Raw genomic sequence first — 14,319 nt, 5'->3', positions numbered from 1 at the left:
AAAATTATGATACTAGTCTCTATGCTACTCAGGGATCGAGGTTCTCCATCCCACCTTGTCAGTGCTAGGATGCCGGTTATATGTTCATTATCATGGATGCAACGATTGATCATTGATATACTCTATAGCATAGGAATTTGGTCTTTCATCTTTAAGAAGGAAACTGTTTAAGTGCTACTACGCGTCAAATTTGAAGTAAGAAGATAAAAGACCAGCCGAAGAAACAAGTTTACATATTACAAGCTTGTCCCAGGTGTAGTAGTCATGGCCATGTTGTGAGCTATAGCAAAGTGGCACTGAATTCTGTTCTAAGGCAATAGACAACATTTTCTCAAGAAAGGAAATCTGTTATTGTGGATGCAAGTAGACCTCACATAACTGTCACTTGTAAGCGAGAGCGATTTCGCACCTGTTGTCTCAGACTTTTCACTATTACTCATAGGAACATCCAGACCTTAATCTTTTGATTATAACCTTCCTAGCATCAGTGCTAAGCTCTTGACTTGTGTCTTCGCGTGACAGCGTGACAGAGGGACGGAAGCGCTTTCCATCTATAGAGGATAAGTATTTTGGCAGGTGCGTATCCTACAACAACCTCAACCTCAATCTTAACCATATCACCCACCCCGATCGATATCTTTGAGTCTTGCCCCATCCTCTTGTTCTAGTCCATAAAACTTGGTTTGAAACGCGTCACATCCCTTTCATTGTCGAGATTCAACCTTACTCCTTCCCTTGCTTTCTGTTCTATTCCTCTCCTATCCTCTTTCATCCCAGCCGCCATGGCTAGATATGATATCTCTGCTCTCATGGGGATGCGCTCCAATGCACGGATCGATGTCAACAGATTCAGTGAGGTTGGCAGTACGTCCTACTCGCGTGCTGGAGCAAGAGAGATACCCCAAGAGCCATGGCTACCTGTGAGTTGGACTGACCCTGTCCGACCTTATGTAGGCAACTTGCTCCGCCAACATAGTACGAGCGTCTTGTCCGAACAATCCATCAACCGGTCAAGAAACGTATCGAATTTCTCGCGTCAGAGTGAAAGAACAACTGCACCCCCCGAACCTCCTTTGAGATCTACCGCACGTCAGCCAAGTGATCCACCGTGCAGCCATCGTGTACAGAACAACTCAGGCTTTGCTCAGTTTCTCAAGGAACACACATCCCCAAAGCATCAACGCGTCACAGCCGGGGGTCGAATCGTTCCGATGGAGGCACCCCCAAAGATGAAGCTGCCTACGTACCAGCAGCAGCAGAAAGTCGGTGATGACAGGAAATGCTTGGTTGCATCTGCAGCAGAGAACCAAAATTACTTCGAGCAGGAGACTCTCCCAGCCAAGGACATGGCTAATGGCATCGGTCTTTCAAGACACGGCTCCCAGTCTGCTGGTGTACCTGTGAATTGCATCTTTCCCCCTTATGGAAGCTTTGATCCGTACCTGCAAACCTTGGGACAAACACCAAACCTTCTCTCTGCTGCAGGGCCTTCAGGACTGCTCCCTTCGCTCGCCATGCCATGGCCGAATGATACCAAGCAGCTTCTGGAACCTGAACTGCAAGCCCCAGAGTATCATATACCTGCTGCGCCGGAGTTTCCCATGTTGAACTATGCAAACCCATGTATCTGGCAGCCGACTTTGTATGAATTCTTGAGCACCCCAAATCCATTACCCACTTTTGCTCCCTCAGTCCAGCCGCATCCGACAATGTCAACGGCGTCGGACTTTTCGGCGGGCAGCATCGCTAGTAGTGGAGGTGCTACGCCTTTAATGAGCCCATTTTACTCAGGGTATGGCATGCCCTGTACGCCTGCAGCAATTCATTGGCATCAATTCATAAACGGGCAAGCGGGGATGCAACCTCAGCAAGTTACACCCGCCGTGATGCCGACTCCCCTCTACCAGAAGTCTCTCAATGATGCCACTAAGGAGCACGACAACCTATCGGCTCAACTCTCACGCTTGGACAGATATATGGCCATGCACACCTGGGATCTAGACCCTCAGACTAAGAAGCTGTTGGTCGAGCAACGTGTCGGTCTGGTGAAAGAACTGGATACAGTCCGCATTTACAGAGAGCATCTTGAATTTGCCTCTGCAAAGATCAGAATGAGCACGTTGGGCAGCCATGCCGGCATGTCCGAATCAGCACCTCCTACCGGAATGTATCTTGTCGGCAACGCTGCGAATCACCCAGCTTTGTTCGGACAAGCCATATGTACTTCCAGCTCAGATAGCGTAGTCCCACCGTTTGCTATGCCGTCCCTGGCAACAGAATTTCCACCACAGTTGTCCAGTCACGAGACAGGGAGTTCAACACCAATGCCATTGATGCCATGGCAAGGGTCAACTGAATACTGTGGTCATCTTCCAGGATCGGCATTGCAAGAGGCAAATGCGGGCAGCAAAGCACCCACGCAGTCACAGAGACTGAAACCGAGAAGACCAATCTCTATTAAGCTACCGCCCGCGAACCCCCAGAATGATACTACATCCGACAACAAAGCACAAGGGGCGAAAGGTAATGAGACTTCTTGGACAACATGTAGCAAGGATCTGCCTCCAGAGGTTCTGCAGGTATATCGTCAGATGGGAAAGATCACCCGGCAAGGAGACTCCCTTGACGGTCTGCTTCAGGACTTGAAATTAGCCGCTGAGCCGCCGGTCAAGCAGACCCCCGAGGGGTACTATCAACCAACCTTTTCGGCAGCCAATGCCATTGGGGAGCAGAGAGTGACGACTCAAATGAGTGAGAAAGCCGGTGCTGTCAAATCCAAGTCCGCTGATTTCTCGGGGCCAGACTATTCGAGGCAGCGCTCTAGCCGGGACTCCCGCAAGTATCGCAACCGGCCTCGGAGCCATGAAGACGTGGACAAGAGTCGCTTTGTTGCTGTGGAGGAAGAAGATGCCCGCTCTATGCTTTCCTATGTCTCGACCACAGACTCGTGGGCCACTGTGCATGAAAGAGAGTAAGCTCCTGTCTCCGTTGCCAGTGCTTAATCTCGATGGTCTAAGTCAATGCGTAGCTACAGTTTCCACAGGACGGAGTTTGGTCGTCACGAGAGCACACAGAGGCGAGGCCTGTCTCATGAAAGGTATGACGTTGCTGATTGATTGTGGCAGAACGCTGATGGGAATGTGTTACAGGAGCGCCGGTTCTGCGAAGCGTCCTACGACCCCGTTCTTCGAGATTTCCAACTCCGTGACCCAGCTCGCTCTTATGTCTGGCTCTGGTGGTCTCGGCAAACCCAGGACGGCGCACAGGCGGAGCGGCCCTGCCCTTGCAGACGACCCTCAACAGTCTAGACAACGGAGCAATGTGGAAAGTGTGAAGCATTCCTTCTCGCCGCTCCTTGCACCGTGCCTGATAAAAGATCGCGGGCTGGCCGGACCAAAGACGATGGCCTTGGCAGTTCCCCAGAATGTTCATGCGCATGGCATCCTGCCTCACTTTGCCCGCATGGAAGATGTGCCTCGAAAGAGCAGGGCAGCTCCGATGACTGGACATGAGGTTAATCGCGAGTGGCAGCCGCATCAAGTCCATGATCACAAACAGAAAGACAATCTGTGGTACAAGACAGATCGAGGAATCGGAACCTAGCGCTGAAGAATGTTGCTTGAGTGGAGGCCTAGGCTAGGCGCACTACTTGAATCATCTTTCCTGGAGCTTGCGGTGTTTGTTTGGGTGAAGTTGCTCCTTTGTTACATCGTAGTGAGACATGGTGGAAGACAGTGGCTGGAGGCGGATTAGCGGTGAGGTTGAAGTTGAAACTGTTTCATGCCCACAGCCAGTCTTGGAGATGGAGGTTTGGCGTCTGCTCTTCTTGTATGATTTTAACATTGTATCACTGGTATCTGCAAAAGGCCCTCCGATTAGGTATGGCATGGTTAATTTGTTCCACTGCTTCGAGCAGTTTTGTCGCCATGAGCCGAGAGTTCATAATGCAAGTGTAATTGCTCGATTTTACGTGGTTGCGATTGAGCAGTTGACACTGGAGCCTGGAGGTATGCTTACCGGTAGTATCCCGTATGATATGTCAAGTTCATGGGCTCATCCGAGATCTACGGAGTACTGAAAGTGGATCAATTTCTTTCCACTTGGATTTGAAAATGTACCAGTCATAGGAGATGTCATTTTTCCCAATGACGAGATCGACGATATCAAATTCCAACATGGGGAATCTTAGGTGATACTACTCCGTACTAACATAAGTTATGGGCTGAGAGGGCCGAGAAGTTCCTCCCTTGCGTAGGGCGGTGCGTTTTTTTTTTTTTTTTTTTTTTTTTTTTTTTTTTTTTTTTTGGATGAGTGCGCTTGCTCCCCCCCCCATATCCCAAAGAACGATCCCAGGGAACTATGACCGAAATGAACCCCGCAACGTAAAAAAAGGAACCAGAAATGGGTCGGATTTTAACAGGCCTGGAAGTTTATGGATTTCTTGCGACAGAGTTATTTACGATCATCGATCATCGAGACGAGACCGGACCAGATACGGAGTAAGGGTCTGGGCAAAAAGGCGAGGACTGAAACACGACACGCCCTGCAACTGTGGGTTTCATGCTATTCTTTTTTTAATGGAACAAAGAAGAAAAATAAATAAATCGAACCGGGCAGACAGATAGGCAGGCAGGCAGGCAGGCAGGCGATGTTCAGCCAAGAATTCGACCGGCGGAGGAGAGTCGGATATGTGTGTGGGGGGGGCGTGATGGGAGGGGGCCCCAAAGAGAGCGAGGCAGTTCGTTCCTGGCTGGTGGCACAGTGCGTGCGCGGATCTTTGGATTGGAATGATTGGTGTCAAGGGTAATGTTCTGGCTCGAGAACCTGAGGGTAACGGTGGTTCTCTATGTGCTCTATGTGCTCTATGGGCTTTCTGGGCTAACTTATATGGATGGTATGGAAAAGTCCAGAAGGGCAGGATGTCTGTTCCAGGGCAGGTGGGAATTATGGCGTTGATTATGGTATGGACCAGTCTCAGTAAGGCAGAGGGGAAGAGAAGAGGGAAAGAAGTGGCAAGCATCTAGTAAAACTAGTGGCATAGCCACGGTAAGACAGACTGGTTCAATCCAGTATTTGGACTAGTCTTCCAGTTTGGGGTCTTGTCTTGAACTTCTCTTCTTGACTATCGAAGGACCTCACGGCATATCATATTCTTTTCCCAGAATTAATGACAGGTGCTATGGATTGGTTCCCTAATGGTTTGGAATGAGTTGATTGACTAATGTCAAGTTGGCTTAGTTAGTTTCCAATCGGCTCCGATAGTGGCGGTTTAAAGGTTTAACTTGAAAGACTTGTATGGTTACGTATGTGTATGAGTTCTGAGTGTATCAACGCACGCCGCCTCCAGCCGGGGCTGACTTCACTTTAGGTAAGCTGCGGATGGACTGTTCCATCTTCCATCTTTCCCTCCCTCCACCTTCTGTCGGTCTTCCTGTCTCCACTTTTTTACTATCACTCTGTCTGTCTGTCGTTGTTTCTCTTGTCTCCTCTTTTGCCTCTTTCTATGCTATCTCTCAATCATTTCCCCTCTACCCTCCCTCCTCCCATTCAATTCTTCTGTCAGTGATACCTCTGTTTCAATCTACAATCCGCACCATACTGCCACCACCCCCTGCACCAATTCGTGGCTATTTTCACACATTCTTTCGTCTTCGTTGCGGTCGGACTGTTGTCGACCGTGTTGTCGGGTCAAGGCTCCCCTCCCCTCCCCTCATCATTCCCGGGCTGGAACTGGCTCTGGCACTGGCTCTGGCACTGCGTCCCCAATCCAAGTTTCCGGTGCGAAGCCCGTTAGTTCGGTCACCACCCACACCACCCACACCCAGTGATTAGCACCGCCTTCCCTCCCTCTCTCCCCCGCGGCTTCTGGCCCGTCGCTGGGTCCTCGTCCGCCCGTCGCAACTCTTCCTCTCCATCTTTGTGTTCTTCTTCACTTGTTCTTGTCCACGTCTGCTCTGTTTGATTCCATCCCGCACATCCCCTCCTCTTTTTGGACCTTTTGGACCATCTGGACGAGTCCTTGGTCCGTTCCAGGCTCCAGTCTCCGGCCATGACGCAACTTTTCGCTTCCAGTCCGTCCTCGGTGACGAACGAGAAACGCGGCAACTTCCCGAGCCTATCTCTGGCCTCCAAGAAACAACATTCAAACGATTCAAGTCACTTTCCCACCAAGATTCGAAACTTCTTCCGCATCAACAGCTCCAGCAGTAATGTCTCCCATGTCAGTCACCACAGCGGAAGCGATCGGAGTCATGAAACCAGCAACCTCTCCTCGTCACCTGGCAAACACGAATCCAAATCCACCTTCAGACAGTCCCGATTTCTCCCCACCATTGGTCGCAATCGCTCGACCACCGTCGCCAGTGAAGGAAACCCGCTAGACGAAGGCGTGTCGCCCACGGCAACGGCGAACCCATACTTCCAACATCAAGGGCAGCCGTCCTTGCAGCATCGTAATGATGGATCCATTCCCTCTTCTCCACCAGATACCCCCGAGTTACAGGTCGAAGGCGTCTCCGCCGCCGAGCAAGCGACCACCGCCAACAAGGAAGAGTTGGCTCGCAAACTCCGCCGTGTCGCTTCGGCGCCCAATGCGCAGGGTCTGTTTGCCCGCGGCCAGGCTGGTGAACGGCCGCAGACCGCCGAGCAGGACCAGGAGCCCTTGCCGGTGGGGTCGAGTAGTCTCGTTCCTCAAGTGACGACAGTCGAGGTGTCTGAAGAGCAAGAAATCAACCTGGCCGTGCCGACACTTGGTGCTGACGGCAAGATCCCCACCCCTGGCCAGATCCGAGATTCCGTTGCATTTCGCCGAACATACAGCTCCAACTCGATCAAGGTGCGGAATGTGGAGGTCGGTCCAGGCAGCTTCGACAAGATCAAGCTGATTGGCAAGGGTGATGTGGGCAAGGTGTATTTGGTCCGGGAGAAGAAGACCAGCCGACTCTATGCTATGAAAGGTGCGCGTTCCGCGAGAACTAGGAGAGAACTTGCTGACTGAATTGACCAGTGCTGAGCAAGAAGGAAATGATCAAGCGTAACAAGATCAAGCGCGCGTTGGCTGAGCAGGAAATCTTGGCCACTAGCAATCATCCATTCATTGTTACGCTCTATCACTCTTTCCAGTCCGAGGACTATCTTTATCTCTGCATGGAGTACTGCAGTGGCGGTGAATTCTTTAGAGGTATGTTGAGTCTAGATGGGTGTCAAGGCAAGGTGCTAATGGGTTGCTCTAGCCCTGCAAACTCGGCCAGGAAAATGCATTTCGGAAGACGCCGCCCGTTTCTACGCTGCGGAAGTGACTGCTGCTCTGGAGTATCTTCACCTGATGGGATTCATCTACCGTGATTTGAAACCCGAAAGTAAGTCGCGCCTGAGGATTACTGCGTGGACATGTCTCACAATGACGTATTTTAGACATTCTCCTCCATCAGTCAGGCCACATCATGTTGTCTGACTTCGATTTGTCCAAGCAGTCCGGACCGGGCGGTGCACCTACCATGATTCCGGCCCGGAGTGGCAACTCGACAACGTCTCTACCAACCATCGACACGAAGTCATGTATTGCTGATTTTCGGACGAACTCTTTTGTGGGTACGGAAGAATACATCGCTCCTGAGGTCATCAAAGGCTGCGGACATACTAGTGCGGTCGACTGGTGGACTCTGGGCATTCTAATCTACGAGATGCTATACGGAACGACACCTTTCAAGGGCAAGAACAGGAATGCCACATTTGGCAATATCCTGCGGGACGAAGTGCCTTTCCCTGAACACTCTGGGGCTCAGCAGATTTCCAAGTAAGATTGCACTGATCGTTCCTGTCATGTTCTCGATGGATGCTAACGTATGCGCAGTCTTTGCAAGTCCCTGATTCGGAAGTTGCTGATCAAGGATGAGACAAAGCGTCTCGGAGCTCGGGCTGGTGCCTCAGACGTCAAGACACATCCTTTCTTCCGACAGACGCAATGGGCTCTCATCCGCCATATGAAGCCCCCCATGATCCCACACCAAAGCCGAGGAACAGAAACCCTTAACTTCCGCAATGTCAAGGAGAGCGCCAGTGTCGACATCGGAGGCAGCCAACCGATGAAGATGAAAGGGGTTCCCATGGATTCCGGTCTGGCTACACCGAATGCCGAAGTTGCGGATCCGTTTGAAGAGTTCAACAGCGTCACTCTCCACCATGATGGAGATATGTAGAGTGATTCTACAATGTTGTTGGGACGGATGCTCTGCGCTCTGTCTAAGGACGGCTGATGAACGAGTTCAGGCTGACACTTGGGCTCTGGCACGACCATGACGCATTAAGACGAAGACTTATTGGAGTTCACCATTTCCGACTTTCATACAGTTACCACCCGGAGTACTGGTTCTTTTCTCCCGGGGTTTAATTTATGGGGTGTTAATTGAATCATGCTGATGATCAGATAAATAGATGGCATTTTGCGTATATTATATGCATGGCCATTCTCGGGTTTTTTTTTCTTTTTGCTTTTTTGCTTTTTTGCTGGATGTTGCAGCGATGTGATTCCGCCTGCTTCTTTTTCTTGTTCTGCGTCTATATTGTCACCATTGCAGAAGACGGCGTTTGCGATCTCGGTTGTATCGTATCAAAACACTTTTTTTTGAGCAGGTTGGGGTCTGTTGAATTGCCCAGGAAGACCCGGCCTTTTTCACCTTGCACTGCATCTTTGTTGCTGCGGTACCCCAAGAGGCCTGGTGCCTTAAGGGGAATGATACATGCTACTAGTATATGAATGAATCTATGTATCAGTGTTGGTGTTGTGATTGGTGTAGTGATGGGTGGTATGTGAAGTATGAACAGTGGCTGCTATGTAGAAGGTATACACCATACTGTAGGGATTCTCGATAGATCGAATGTACAGACATGGCTGCCTTTGGATTGCAAATGTCGGCCAACAGTCCCACCGTCCTTCCTGCCATCGGTGCAGGGCAGGGGTTACTAGGTACGCACTCAGCTAGAGTGCCGGCCAGTCAGTCTAATGTAAAAATATCTGGGCAATACAGCAGTTCACATTAGCCACGCCGTCAATGCATACTATTATCCGCGTTTGTCGGAGTTACTGCGTTTGCTGTATAGAAATCGCTGGATAGATAAGCCCAGTTTAAGGTACAGTACTGTACCTTGAGCTGAATCGGCAGATAAGTGGGGGGTGGAGGTGGGGTACTTGACTGTACAGTCCAATTAAGGTCAAAGGTCAACTCTCGCTGTCTATTTTCTTTTGGTTTATCGATAGGGAAATCCGACTAGCCTTGATATATATATATATATATATTGGAGTAGATGTGAATCTTGCTAATGTAGATATGAGTAAAGTCAGTCAGCTAGAGACTGGTGTTTACACCAAAATAAGTAGACCGAACTTGGTCGCCCAACCCTACATGGTAATACAATTTGACCAAACCAGTTAGTTAGTTCCCGCCGACTCTCATTGCCCGCCAACAAAACAAAGCAAACCATAAACCCGACCTGGAACCTTCAATTCCAAGCCCGCGAGTGACCGCAAGACAGTACCAATCTGGACCAATTCCACCTACAACTCACAGTCTACTGCCTACAGCCCACCATCACTCTCCCCAACCACCGACCCCGCTTTCCAGAAAAGAGAAAATGTCCCACCTCCACGACCTCACCGACCCCGCCGGCGTCAGCATCAAAGACGACCCCTCCGCCGCCGCGATGACCCCCGACGAAGAAGACAACGACCACACCCATCCCAATCCCACGACGTCCACCAGCACCAGCACCAGCACCAGCACCAGCACCAGCACCAGCACCAGCACCAACCCCCTCCTCAACCCCACCAACCCCCTCGTCTCAGATCTCGAGCAGGAAGTCCTCGACGAGTACGCTCGGTTACTCGGGAACGTGAACGCGGTGGGTGTCTTTTTTTTTTTTTTTTGCCGCGTGAATCGTCCCAAACTTCCTTGAAAAGGAAACTTTGATGCTCTTTATTCTCGTTGAGTTACGTTGGGAAACAACCGGCGAAACAACCGGCTAATGGGAAATGGTAAAGCTCTCCACCAAACTCGCCGACCTCGCCGGCAGCCCCGCCTCCATGACCCTCGACGGCCTCCGCCATCTCGAGCGCAAGACCGCCACCGTGTGCACGCTGCTCAAGGCTAGTGTGTATAGCATTGTGTTGCAGCAGCAGATGATTAATGAGTCGGAGGGGCAGCACCAGCAGCAGCAGTTTGCCGGCCAGGGGGAGGGGCACGGCCAGGGGTTTGGGGATGCGATGGGGTATGAGGGGGAGCAGGCGGAGCAGGCGGAGCAGGGATATGGGTATGGGTATTATGATGAGGGGCAGGGGCAGGATGTTAGTCTTTTGGGACGGGTTTGAATTTTTTTTTCTTCTTAAGGGGGGAGTATGGGTTGGGTTGGTGCTTTGGAGTTTTGGGGATCGTTTGTCTGTTGTCTGTTGTATACCCCTGCTTTTTTTTTTTCTTTTTGGGACGGGCTAGGTGCTGTGGGATGAAGATGGTTATGTATTTTTTTGCTTACTTCGGGTGGGGACGAGGAACAGGTTATCTCAGTTCTATCATAACCGAACATAGGCTGGATACAAATACAGGTTGACTGAAGAGAGAGAGATACAAAATACACCATAGGGGAAAAAAAACCCATTATTTACACCACCGCCATGGCGCAACCAGAAACCGGCAAAAGCAAGAAATCAAAAGACCCGTCCAGAGTAGTACACCTTGCGCACATCGACCATCTTCTTACCCCGGGCACGGGCGACATCCTCCGGGTTACGCTGCGACAAGAGCGCCTCGTAGGCAGCCTTCACGGTGTTCATCTTGTTTCTGGAACGGTTGACCCGGGCAGCGAGATCGGTGATACCGGCAGCAAGGCACATCTCGTAGATGAGGGATTGGCAGCGGATTCCGAAGCCTAGTTCCGTGTTAGCACATGACAAGACGACACAAGGGGGGGGGCGGAGAGAACATACCCGGAGGACGAGTCATCAACTTCAGATCCATCGCACCAACCTTGGCCGTCACATCGCCGTAGATGGTGCGCTGCTCGTATCGCAGGATGGGCCGCATGTTCCGGATCGCACGGTACTTCGCTTGCTCGATAGCATCGGCGGCTTCGAAGGACTTGGCTTCGCCGAGACCCAGCAAGCCGTCGCGGTTGCCGGCGATCGCCAGGCAGTAGAACCGCTGCACTTTGCCCAGACGCGTCTGGTTGGTGACCGAGTGGAACACCAGCGACTTGGTGGACAGACTCTTGATGTACTCCTGACTAAGGCCCGTGGACTGGATCAGTTGCGCCAACGGCGGCGAAACGCCCTCCAACGAGATGGCGGGGCGGTGGAGGCTTTGGTCCCGGGCCTGGCCCTCCTTGCCCTCCTCCTCCGGCACACGCAGCTTGTCGCCCTCCTGGAAGAAGTCCGGCGCCAGCGAGGTGTGCGGGCGGCGTTCGGCCTCCTCCTTGCCCTTGGTCAGCCGGTTGTTCTCCGCCCACCGGACGAAGTGGGCCGCGTTCATGTCGCGCGGCATCTCCTGGATGTACTGGGCGAAGTCCTGCATCAAGTCCTCCGTGCTCTTCAACTTCTGGGTGGGGTCCGAGTTGGTCTCGGGCGCCCGCACGTGCTTGTCGACCCCGGGCTCGACGTGCGAGAAGTCGTCCAGGTACTTCAGCCGCATCGGATCCGTGCGGACGGCGAACTGCCGCGCGAAGTCCTTGGGGTCGATCGCCGCCTCGCCGGCCTCGATCGCCGCCACCTGCTGCGCGCTGTACACCTCCCGCAGCTGGGCCAGCTCCTCCTCCGTGTAGGGCCGCACGCTCGCCGCCCTCATCTTCCGCGTGATCGTACCCAGCTTCCGCTTGACCGCCGCCTGCTTTGTCGTCTTCGGAGTATCGGCCGCCACGGACACGGCAGGGTCTTTCGGCCTCTGATCGTCAAGGCGGAAGGGAGAAGGGTGGAATTGACGGCGAGGGACGCGAGGAGCCGCCGAGGCGGCTCGCGAGAAGTTGCATAGCGTGCATCGGGCGGGACGAGTGAAATTCATGGTGAAGGGTGAGAGAAGAAGAAGTAAGCTCTCTGGCCAGCAGAGGCCAATTGAGAGCTTGAGAGGGAAAGGGTGAGTGGGTGGGGAGGGAGGGAGCTCGAGGCAAATCCGCGGTGACAGAAGGGGAATTGAAGATTGTTGAGATCGGAGAGAGTTTGGAGAGGGAGAGAGGGAGAGAAACAGAACCTCCGGCGAAATTCTCAGCGGGCCGAATCCAGCCAATCCGCGCCCGCCCTTTCTTGCTCACTCACTTTTTTTCCCTTTTCCTACTTAACCTTTCCCCAACTTCTACAATTTCCCACCTGGCACTTTTCCACAACTGCCCCGCGCAATTTTCTTTGACATATCCGTTCACGGTGGGTTTGCTGAACGACGTGGGAATCTCAGGATCTATAGATGTTTGCACTGCGGTCCCTGCGCCTGTTCTCACGAAGAATCCCGTCTCAATTCACCCTCCAGACTCCCCGTCTGATCCACACTGGTCTTCCTGCGGATATCAATCGACGTTTGTACGACGTGGTTCAAAGGATGCAGGAACCTCCCAAGAAACCCGCCCCTCCGCCCAAGAAGCGCAAGCAGCAGCTCCGCGATGAGAAGCGTCAAGGCTTCGACGAGGTCCTCCAGGCCGATATCGATGCGCTCATCCGCAAACACAAGCCCGCCACGGAGGTCGAGGTCGAGGTCGAGTACCTGAGCCCCCCAGAGCCAACCTTGCCCGAGCCCTTCACCGAGATCGAAGTCCAGATCGCCGAGATATCTTCGACGGGGGATGGTCTGGCACTGTCGGAGGACAAAAGCCACGTCTACGTGGTGCCTTTCAGCGTCCCCGGGGACAAAGTGCTGGTCAAGGTCGTGCGCCACTTCCCCTCGCTCCATTACAGCATCACGGACTTCATCAAGGCTGTTGAGTCTGGCTCCCAGCGCAACGATGCCGGCATCGGCTGCCAGTACTTCGGGAAGTGCTCGGGCTGCCAGCTGCAGATGATGTCCTACGAGGACCAGCTGGCGCACAAGAAGCGCATCGTCGAGAAAGCCTACGCCAACTTCTCCGGCCTCATCCCCGAACTGATCCCCGCCATCGGCGACACCTTCCCCTCGCCGCTGCAGTATGGCTACCGCACCAAGCTCACCCCCCACTTCGCCGCGCCCCCGGGCAGCGGCCGCCGCCGCCACAAGGGCGCCTCGGCCCCGCGACACACCGAGGTCCCGCCCATCGGCTTCACCTACAAGAACCGGCGCACCGACCTGGACATCGAAGACTGCCCGCTGGGCACGGACATCGTGCGCCAGGGGCTCAAGAGCGAGCGCGCGCGCGTGGCCGAGCGCATCTCCACGTACACGCAGGGCGCGACGCTGCTGCTGCGCGAGTCGACCTCGCGCACGCCCAAGCACGAGACCGACCGCGAGAAGAGCGAGTGGCCGCGCACTGACGATCTGAACCACGTCAACGACTATTCGGCGGACCTGATCCGCACCGAGACCGACGCCTACACCGAGGAGAAGCGGTGCGTGACCAACCCCAACGCCACGACGGTCGAGTACGTCGACGACTACGTCTTCACCAACAAGGCCGGCGCCTTCTTCCAGAACAACAACTCCATCCTCACCGGTTTCACCGACTACATCCGCCAACACGCCCTGGCGCCGCCCTCCTCCTCCTCCTCCACAAACACCGCCGACGAACCCCAACCCCACAATCCAATCAAATACCTCCTCGACGCCTACTCCGGCTCCGGCCTCTTCACCATCACCCTCTCCCCCTTGTTCAAATCCAGCCTCGGCGTCGACGTCGCCGGCGACTCCATCCTCTCCGCCCGCCAGAACGCCCGCGCCAACCACCTCCCCAACACCGGCTTCGCCGCCGCCGACGCCGCCGTCCTCTTCAAGGACGTCCCCTACCCCGCCGACCAAACCCTGCTGGTCATCGACCCGCCCCGCAAGGGGTGCAGCGACGACTTCCTCCGCCAGCTGCTCGCCTACGGCCCCCGCCGCGTCGTCTATGTGTCGTGCAACGTCCACACCCAGGCCCGCGACGTCGGCGTCATGGTCCAGGGCAGCGCCCAGCAGAAGATCCGCTACGAGATCGAGAGTATCCGCGGCTTCGACTTCTTCCCCCAGACCGGCCATGTCGAGGGCGTGGCGGTCCTGAATCGCGTGCCGATTCCGGAGGGTTCGGTTTAGTTGTTTGTGGTGGTGGTAGTGGTAGTGGTGACAAGCTGGGGCTGGTGGGGAGTGCGGGAGTGGTTGTGAATACAGACTTCTTTTTCTGTGTTATATA

At 53.6% G+C, this 14,319-nt stretch overlaps 6 protein-coding genes across 6 annotated transcripts; 5 read left to right on the top strand and 1 right to left on the bottom strand.

Moving 5' to 3' along the window:
* Nucleotides 1–782: 782 nt before the first annotated feature.
* On the top strand, nucleotides 783–3,603 carry BO86DRAFT_375258 (uncharacterized protein; the record flags this gene model as incomplete). The annotated part of the gene is made up of 3 exons (XM_025670474.1): nucleotides 783–864; nucleotides 955–2,971; nucleotides 3,126–3,603. 3 exons carry the CDS (start codon nucleotides 783–785, stop codon nucleotides 3,601–3,603), a joined length of 2,577 nt encoding a protein of 858 aa, XP_025532384.1.
* Nucleotides 3,604–5,286: 1,683 nt separating this feature from the next.
* Nucleotides 5,287–6,144, top strand: BO86DRAFT_111485 (uncharacterized protein). The gene has a single exon (XM_025665934.1). It carries the CDS (start codon nucleotides 5,380–5,382, stop codon nucleotides 5,830–5,832), a length of 453 nt encoding a protein of 150 aa, XP_025532383.1. The 5' UTR covers nucleotides 5,287–5,379; the 3' UTR covers nucleotides 5,833–6,144.
* On the top strand, nucleotides 5,942–8,328 carry BO86DRAFT_111458 (putative serine/threonine protein kinase (Nrc-2)). The gene is made up of 5 exons (XM_025665933.1): nucleotides 5,942–6,956; nucleotides 7,007–7,180; nucleotides 7,233–7,358; nucleotides 7,414–7,795; nucleotides 7,853–8,328. Exons 1-5 carry the CDS (start codon nucleotides 6,050–6,052, stop codon nucleotides 8,196–8,198), a joined length of 1,935 nt encoding a protein of 644 aa, XP_025532382.1. The 5' UTR covers nucleotides 5,942–6,049; the 3' UTR covers nucleotides 8,199–8,328.
* Nucleotides 8,329–9,484: 1,156 nt separating this feature from the next.
* BO86DRAFT_445012 (DASH complex subunit DAD3 family protein) lies at nucleotides 9,485–10,631 on the top strand (the record flags this gene model as incomplete). The annotated part of the gene is made up of 3 exons (XM_025676416.1): nucleotides 9,485–9,897; nucleotides 10,037–10,263; nucleotides 10,595–10,631. Exons 1-3 carry the CDS (start codon nucleotides 9,631–9,633, stop codon nucleotides 10,629–10,631), a joined length of 531 nt encoding a protein of 176 aa, XP_025532381.1. The 5' UTR covers nucleotides 9,485–9,630.
* On the bottom strand, nucleotides 10,537–12,182 carry BO86DRAFT_406194 (mitochondrial 37S ribosomal protein uS5m). Its single transcript, XM_025674152.1, has 2 exons — nucleotides 10,976–12,182; nucleotides 10,537–10,917 (listed from the first exon to the last, which is right to left on the bottom strand). The coding sequence occupies exons 1-2, from the start codon at nucleotides 12,039–12,041 to the stop codon at nucleotides 10,697–10,699; spliced, it is 1,287 nt and encodes a 428-aa protein (XP_025532380.1). The 5' UTR covers nucleotides 12,042–12,182; the 3' UTR covers nucleotides 10,537–10,696.
* A 157-nt stretch (nucleotides 12,183–12,339) lies between these two features.
* BO86DRAFT_385329 (tRNA (uracil(54)-C(5))-methyltransferase) lies at nucleotides 12,340–14,285 on the top strand. Its single transcript, XM_025671081.1, has one exon. The coding sequence runs from the start codon at nucleotides 12,438–12,440 to the stop codon at nucleotides 14,220–14,222; it is 1,785 nt and encodes a 594-aa protein (XP_025532379.1). The 5' UTR covers nucleotides 12,340–12,437; the 3' UTR covers nucleotides 14,223–14,285.
* The last annotated feature ends 34 nt before the right edge of the window (nucleotides 14,286–14,319 follow it).

The sequence above is a fragment of the Aspergillus japonicus genome (genome assembly GCF_003184785.1).
Source record: "Aspergillus japonicus CBS 114.51 unplaced genomic scaffold BO86scaffold_3, whole genome shotgun sequence".
Lineage (NCBI taxonomy): Eukaryota > Fungi > Ascomycota > Eurotiomycetes > Eurotiales > Aspergillaceae > Aspergillus > Aspergillus japonicus.
This window is presented reverse-complemented; position numbering and strand designations above follow the sequence as displayed.